Source organism: Wyeomyia smithii, chromosome 2 (genome assembly GCF_029784165.1).
Source record: "Wyeomyia smithii strain HCP4-BCI-WySm-NY-G18 chromosome 2, ASM2978416v1, whole genome shotgun sequence".
NCBI classification, from domain to species: Eukaryota; Metazoa; Arthropoda; class Insecta; order Diptera; family Culicidae; genus Wyeomyia; species Wyeomyia smithii.
The window spans coordinates 90,276,933-90,285,559 of NC_073695.1; the positions used below are offsets into that span (position 1 = coordinate 90,276,933).

Genomic DNA, 8,627 nt, shown 5'->3' on the forward strand with positions numbered 1-8,627 from the left:
GTGACTTTTTTGTGGCTCCATTTCCATTTTGAACCCACCGTGGTTCCAATATTCTGCTTGTTATTTTTCGGTCATATAAAAATGGCGTCTTTTCATAAGCATGGATAACTCACTCAGAATTTTGAAAGGTAAAATTCTGCTCGCTAATCATCATCATTTTTACTGCAGCGCCAGCTGTCAGTCAAACAGAAATTTTATTTGCCTATTGTGATTTGTCACAAAAGTGTAGCCATGACTAAATGATAAAGGATTGAGCTGAGGCTTTTGAGTTGAAAATGCAATTATAGCTTCAATGTCTGGCATCTCTGCTTGAAAAAAGAAAATCGAATAATTTTATTACGCCATCTTTGAAAGTAGAAAGTAGTGCCCTTTTTGTGAACGCTGTGCAAATTTGCTGAATTTTCTGGTTTTCATTGCCTATAATTGACCACTCAATATGTAAGTTAACGTAAAACAGTATTTGAGTGCTTTTTATCAATTTTTTGTTTCGTTTTACGGTAGGAATCGCCATTCTGGACGAGATAATCGATCCGATCGAGGCGGCCGTGGTGGCGGAAGGCCGATGCGTCGCAATGATCGCGATGGCGGAAAGCGTTTCGATCGCCAGGAACGCAACGGGGAAAATCTACGTCCTATTCGTTGGGATCAGGTGAAGTTAGAACCTTTTAAGAAAAATTTTTTCGAACCCGCTGCTAGCGTATTGGATAGGTCGCGTTCGGAGGTCTGTCAGTATCTCGACAAGAACGAAATCACCGTGATAGGGAAAAATGTTCCAGCGCCTGTCATGTTTTTCGAAGAGAGCGGCTTTCCGAAGTGTTTCTTGGATGAGATGACAGCACAGGCTTTTCAGGATCCTACGTGTATTCAAGCCGTCGGTTGGTCAATTGCAATGAGTGGCAGAGATATGGTTGGTATAGCCAAAACTGGCAGTGGAAAAACGCTGGCCTACATTTTACCTGCTCTGATTCATATCAGTAATCAGGGTCGACTGTTACGTGGCGATGGTCCTATCGCATTGGTGCTAGCCCCAACGCGTGAATTGGCCCAGCAGATTCAGCAGGTTTGCAACGATTTCGGTCGTCGAATGAGCATTATGAATACTTGCATATTTGGAGGTGCTTCCAAGCATCCTCAAGCGGATGATTTGCGCCGAGGTGTGGAGATAGTTATTGCTACGCCTGGTCGTTTGATCGATTTCTTGGAGAGTGGAACAACTAATCTGCGACGTACTACGTATTTAGTACTCGATGAGGCTGATCGTATGCTGGATATGGGCTTCGAACCACAGATTCGCAAGATTATCTCACAGATCCGTCCGGACAGACAGGTCTTGATGTGGTCTGCTACTTGGCCGAAGGAAATTCGAAAGCTGGCTGAAGAATTTCTTCGCGATTATATTCAAATCAATGTTGGTTCACTCAATCTGGCTGCGAATGAAAATATTTTGCAAATTATTGATTGCTGCCAGGAATACGAAAAGGAAAATCGGTTGTTCAAGTTGTTGAATCAATTATCCCAGCAAGGGCAACTGAAATCGATTATATTTGTTGAGACGAAGCGTAAGGTTGACCAAATAGTTGGAGTCATCAAGCGTCATGGTTGGAGAGCGGATGGTATTCACGGAGACAAGACGCAAAAGGATCGTGATTTTGTGCTAAATACGTTCCGTCGGTCGAACACTGGAATTTTGGTAGCAACTGATGTGGCATCACGTGGTTTAGGTGAGAACTACAAACGGTTCCACTACTCTCGTTGAAACGGAGTTTAAGAAATTCAATCTATGGTTGGTGAGTGGGTCTTTAGGGAATGGCAACATTTATTCAGTAGGTTACCGGGAACGAAGATCATTTAATGGGTTGAACTTTTTGTGTTTTACTCAACAGGGTTGCATACAGGATGTTCGGCCGAGTTCAATATTTTATATTTGGGCACATCCACCAGAGGGGATTCACTGCTGTCAAATTTCATATATGTGTGCGTTATCGCAGATCAGCTCTGGTCCATGACGTTTGTTGGTCCGTGACGTTTGTAACTATGAACGATAATGAGGAAAAAATCACTACACAACACATTCATAAAAGTTTTCCGCGGTTTCTCGAGTTTTGATAAAAAAAAAACGTCCAATTCTATAATATTTCACATCGATCAATTTCATAACCAAAAAGAACAAAAACCAAAACAAACACCATGTTGCCGAATATGCTGGTTACACGATGTTTGACAGATAGATCCCCCCTGACATCCACACATGAATTGTTTGTGTCAAAACTATGATTTCTCCTGAATTTATTCAAAATTTAACACTTCTCATTCTTTAACATGAAATTCGGCCTATCAGTTTTGTGCGGACTGTTTTTCAGAGCACACGGTTTGTTTTTTTTTGTTCATTTAAGTTAGCGAATTTTACCTTGTTATCTCATGCCAGTGCATACATTGAATTTCACTTCGTTCGCGGACTGCTGAAAATTGGTTGAACTTATTCTCGCTGGAGTCAGTCACAATATAGGTTTTTGGTGTTCGAGCAGGCGATACAATCATCAATGGTGCCTGTTCATTTGCTTGCGGACATGTGTGACTGAAATGTGTCGAACTGAGTGATACATTTTCACGACTACTTCCATCGTCGCTGCGGCTTGCTCTAGTATTCCAGTTGCATTGGATCGCTCGAATCTGCTTTTGCGACTCAGAATATCCGTAGTCATGGAAAACCTCAGCACCGTTTTTTCAAAGCCAGTCGGAATAGTTTTGTTATTTTTGTGCATCTTTTCTTCCGATTGCAGCAACTGGACCGTTGGTTTTTCCTGTTATGATCTGAGCCGCAACAGCCTTCTACACAGATTCCCCAAGAGTGATGCCGACTAGGCCATGGAAATGCAAAACATCGCCGGGTTGGAGAGCAATGCTTTTTCACCTAAACAATTTACCGCGCTGGTGAATACTGGCCAGCAAACCCGCAGTGTCTAGCTATTGAACCAGCGTCACTTGTCTTGCGAGTGTTGTTCCTGCAAACGATGCGCGATTGCCTCAAACACACCTCACTAACGACCGTGTCTGAGTGTCAATATTGGGCTGCAATTATTCTCTGGAATATGCAATCTGTCGTGAAACATTTTTACCTTTCACGAACAACAGAATGTATTCTAAGAAAGGGTTATGCATGTCAGCACATAGTAGTGGATATCGAATGGAGGTAAGTTCGTGGTTTTGAAAGAAAATAGGAATGCGAAATTGAAGAGATAGCTGACATGTACCTTTTTTAGAATCGCCCATTTTAGCCCTCTCCGATTCCGTTTAGCGCTAAGTGCAATGGTTATGCTGTTTGCTGTTGCCGGCAGTTGTGCGGTTTCGAAATTCGAAAACACGTACAGCGCACAGACAATCGTATGCCGGGAACGAAATACACTCGCCATTAAGTGACGTTGATTCCGTGTCGGGAGAGAAAGAGAGTTGAGAAGTATCATTAGATAGGTTTAGTTTGTAATTAACAGTTTTTAGTTTGATTGATCATAAACATGTACAAAAGCACATTGTTTTTCGTGGTTTGCTTATTTTTCCAAAATTAATTGGTGCGATTGTCAGATTGTGTTTAACACTAACATATATTGTTGTTCAACTAATCTGTTACATTTTTGGTAAACTTTACTGAGACCAAAAATTGTTATTAAAACTCTATAATGTATAGGCTATACATAGTCATAGTCTATAATTTTGTTATATTGGTTCTTTTCCGGAAAGTTTCCGGTTTATCCAAAATTTTTCTTCATTTGTACGTTATTTCGCTGTTGTATGTGTCATATTTTAACAGATATATATATTCAGATTCTTAGCTCAAGCTGTACATAATTCATTCAAGCTGCTTTGTTTTCCACTAGTGTTCTCAAATCTCACATGGTAGCACCAGTAAGCTTGATAATCTTTCTGTGAAACCTTGAAAATAATTGAAATAGTTTCGAGGCAATCTTCTGAAAGACTATTATATTACCGTCAAACAAGGCGACTTGCAACACTTCAATTTTGATTCATCATAACTTTTTAATGAATGAAATATTTTTTGTTGAACTCTGGGGAAGTTTTAATGGATGCATATACTCGCAAATAAAAATGTAGAGTAAAAATATTTCATTTACTAAACTTCCTAAACAAATCACCCCACCTGCGTGATGACTTGCAACACTTGGTAAATTCAATGAAATAATAACTTCAAAACAACTTGATCATGGTAATTTGGGGTACAGAGTTATACTGTAGAGTAGAAGAAGCCAGAAAAGATGATTGATTCTGGAGAATCAGTTTCCTTATACCAAAATTTTATCTGAAAGATTTTCGTAAGCGCGACTTCCGGCATGCCTTTTGCGAGTTCTGACCAGATTTCCTATGCAAGAGAAGTTCTGTAGCCGAAAAACATAAAAAAAAGATACCAAAGTAAACAATCAGTTTCAAACACGCAGCAGCCCCGTGGACGAACAATTTTCAGAAAATTGATTGCTCCGAAACATACATGAATTATTATTATTACTGTTATTACTGCACAAATGTACTCATTATTTCATGCAGAATCCTTTGTGATAGTCAGTTTCAGAGAAATTATTCACATTTCCTCACATGTACTTAAGATTTGCGATGTTTGAAAATAGGTTTAAATTAGGTTGAGTATTTATGCCCGGAAAACAACAAAAGTGCATCATTTTAACCAAAATAATACACAAGGACAATGAGTACAATGTAAGCAATATATCCGTTATGATTGGTGTCAATGTTTATGTTTATGGGCACGGGAAAAATTATAACCTTAAATATCAACAAGTCACTTCGTTGCAAGTCACCCCGCTGTTGCAAGTCGCCCCGTTTGACGGTACATAAAAATATTAGAATAAGAATTGAAATGTTTGACGTAGGACTGCGCAGTATGTATAAATAATGGAATTCGAAATGGTTAGCTGCTGCCCAAGTATAAATGACAGTTCTTATAAAAGGTATGCTACATTTTTGTCTATTCACGAACACCAACAAATCTCGTTATGAAAATTTTCGCGTTTTGTATGGAATTCGGAACATTTTTGGGAATTTCTCGTTTTATATTTGATCTTTTTTGGTTGGAGAGTGAATCTCTGGCTGCTGCTGTTGAAGACTATTGAAGTAGATGCGTCGTGTTAGACTCTTTCACAGGACCACAAAAAGTTACCAAAACCTATACTTGTGAATATCTTCCACGTTTACTCGACAAGGTAGTTAATTTTAATTAATAATGAAAATAAATTAAATTGGCGCAGAAATTATGTAAATTCATGAAAATTCGGCCAATTAAAAGACATTCGAAGCTATAATTATTTTTTATCAAACATAAGTTTGGTTGGATTGTTAAATACTTTGAGTGGAACTGTTCATTACATGAATAAAGTGGAATCGTCTTTGAGAATTTTCTAGAATAAATCTTAATCTAATATAAATAAATCTACATACGTCTATGTTATGTTAGTTTATTTATGGTATACAGCAAGATTATATGTGAAACGTCAAAGGCGTTATAATTGGTTGATGCTTCTCTTAGTTTGCGACATTATTTGATGATTTTTCATTGAAAATATCCAATCTGTTATAATGAAAATACATTATCAATAATGTGGGTATCATAAATTAAAACTACACTACTACGTGCGATCCACGTCCAGTAACAACAGTATGGAGTTACAAAATAAAAAGAAAACTCGAGAGCTCCCATGACTATTTAACGAAAAACTACTCTCTTTCTCTTGTTCGAATTTCGGAATCAACCCCGCTGATCGTAAACACATAGATCAGCAAATGTTCATGTAAAATTTGGCCTAGAATTTGCGCTTGACTGACTTGTGATGCGGATTTGTTTGAACTTTATTTTCAAAATGCAGTAACTCTTTGTAACATTAATCGAAAACTATCCGTTGTCAGAGGGTAGGTACCGTTATCCTCTCTATTTCGCTTCCTGTAAATCACTGTAACCACTGTTGTTGTAACTATGTACGAGCGCTAATAATTCTTTCCTAATTTCTATGATAAAATAAATAGACGTTGATGATGTTAAATTCGTCATAAATTATGACTTCCCGAACAATACGGAAGATTACATTCATCGTATCGGACGAACTGGGCGTTCAACTAACAAGGGCACTGCATATACCTTTTTCACTCCTGCAAATGCATCGAAGGCTAATGATCTCATCGGAGTATTGAAGGAAGCTAATCAGGTTTGTGATGCATTCAACATATTTTTTAAAAATTGTTATATTCCCCTTTGTTTAAATTGCAGTTTGTCAATCCGGAATTGCAGGAATATGCTCGCCATGGAGGTGGAGGTGGTCGCAATCGTGGTGGTGGTGGCCGCGGTCGTGGAGGAAATATGGGACGCAGCGGTGGTCGCGATCGTGATCGCCCGATGCGAAACGATGCGAAGGGAAGACGAGGTGATGACTATCGCAGTGGCACAGGAGATGACCGTGGTGCCAAATTCGCCCGCCGCGATGATTATGGAGGAGGAAATCGCAACAATTTCGCTCCCAAAACTGGAGGAGGATTTGGTAGCGGAGCCAATGACAGAGCTGGACCGAGAACTGGAGGTTTTGGAGATAAATCGGGAGGTTATGGCGGAAGCTTTGGTGGTTCTGGTGGATTTGGAGGAGCCAACTCTCGTAGTGAAACGAAACCTTCATATGGCAGTGCGGCTGATAAACCCAGTGCATATGGCGGAGCTTCCGATTCAAGATCTACCGGTTACGGTAGCACAAGTCGTCCAATGAATGGCACTGGCGCAGCTTATGGCGGCGGAAGCTCTTCCTACGGCGACGACAAACGCGTAGGAAGTGTTTCAAGCATGCCTCCTAACTTCAGCAAACCACCACCGTCCTTTGCTCCACCTGCTGGTGGGTTCAGTGCACCACCTCCAGCAAGACGCCCGGAGGAGAGATCTCGACCGACCTTGCCAAGCACTGTCGGAAGCTCATTTGGTTCTCTAAACGGCGGTAGTTTAGGTTCAGCTGGAGCGAGTAGCATCCCAAGTAACTCGCAATACCCATCTGGCAGATCGTATGGTGGTCGAGCAGGCGTTCAGTCGGCTGTTGGTGGCGGCATATAAAAATCACATTCAGACATTCAAAAATAATTATATTATCAAGCTAGTAAGTAAGCATCAGAAAAAGATACATCTTTCAAGAACACTAGTTCCAATCCGCTTAACCGTAACTATGCAAGACAATTATTTGTGACCGTTTCGGTTTTCGCAGTTTTATTAATCAGTTTTATTATATCTCACTTTCGCCGTGATCGTATAATGTAATTAGTTAGTATATTTAACTTCATGATTACCTATTTTATCTTACCTCTTGTTGCGGTAGAGAAAATTATATTCCGACAAATATATTATAATAGAAAAATAATAACTGTCTGGATTATTTTATTTTCATCACAACATCAACGTGCTTTGCTTTTATCAAATAACTAGCTGACCCGGCAAACTTCGTCCCGCCAATTTTTGTGTTTAATTACATAATTTTAAATCTTTTAAACATTCAAAATTCATTGATTCCTTGCGATGTGTTTAGTCTGCAAATGCACGACGAATCGGCCAAAGTCAAAAGACAAATCGTTTGAAAGGATTGGTTTTATCGGAATGACAACATCCTCGGTTTGGCTTCTGTACATCATTTTTATTCTGAATATCTGAATTCATATTAAGTGGTACAGACCTCGTTCGATTTTGGCACGGTTCAATTTTGGCAACATGAAATCTTTGAACGTGTTGCCACCAGAGCCGGCGTTTGATGTGGGTAGTATGGGTAGTAGTACCCACTCGGAAAATATGCCTGTGGGTACTTACCCACACGGAATTATCAGACAAAACCAAAAAATGTAATGTTTTCTATGTTCGAAACTTCGAAAAAAGAAAAGTAAAAATGTTTGTGACGCAAGTCGATGTTGCTGTTGGTAGAGATGGCAACTCACTGGCACGTTTGTATCTCTCACACTGAAAAGTAATTCCATCTTCCACGGAGGGTGTTGAAACAATAGCCAGCTATAAATAAAAGTCTCTACTGAGTAAATGTACGAAGTGCGAGAATTGGATAAGCGATACAAAACTCGATTCTAGAACTACGTCTTAAACGTTCTGCGGTGGTGTAACGGTAACACATCTGACCGAAGATTGGAAGTTGTGGGTTCGAGTCCCATCTGTTGAACAATATTTTTCGTAGTTTCTACAATCATATTTTCAGTTAGTTCAATTTTCTATCTTCATTACTACATTTACTCCTTAGACTAAATTTATGTTCGACACTTAAAATTGCCGTGCACATGTGCGAGCAACCACCACATTTCAATGGATATCTACAGATCGAAGAAACAAAATTCCGATTCCGAAAACTTTAAGAGCTACTCTTGCCAGAAAAGTGAGAGTTTTACTACTGTAAGTAAAGCCTTACCAGGAGTCCGACACTTCGTGGACGTTCGACTCTTCGTGGACGCCGGATTCACCCGTTTCGACATCTATATGATCCCCAGTTCCGAACGGCCGACAACCCTAAGCGATAAGAAGCTTCAAAGGATGCTGAAGAGGAAGACCGAGGGAAAAGTGGCTACATCGCTGCGTGCGCTTGGTCTGG

General features: G+C 39.7%; 1 protein-coding gene across 1 annotated transcript; it reads left to right on the top strand.

Moving 5' to 3' along the window:
* Positions 1-309: 309 nt before the first annotated feature.
* LOC129722263 (uncharacterized) lies at positions 310-7,409 on the top strand. The gene is made up of 4 exons (XM_055675584.1): positions 310-438; positions 502-1,721; positions 6,043-6,221; positions 6,284-7,409. Coding segments are annotated over exons 1-4 (2,223 nt in total). The 5' UTR covers positions 310-436; the 3' UTR covers positions 7,106-7,409.
* The last annotated feature ends 1,218 nt before the right edge of the window (positions 7,410-8,627 follow it).

What these genes read in the sequence shown, in the direction of transcription:
- LOC129722263 (XM_055675584.1), top strand. An exon ending in TGTGGCATCACGTGGTTTAG is followed by an intron (nt 1,722 to 6,042) that starts GTGAGAACTACA and finishes TAAAATAAATAG; the next exon opens with ACGTTGATGATGTTAAATTC. An exon ending in TATTGAAGGAAGCTAATCAG is followed by an intron (nt 6,222 to 6,283) that starts GTTTGTGATGCA and finishes TTTAAATTGCAG; the next exon opens with TTTGTCAATCCGGAATTGCA.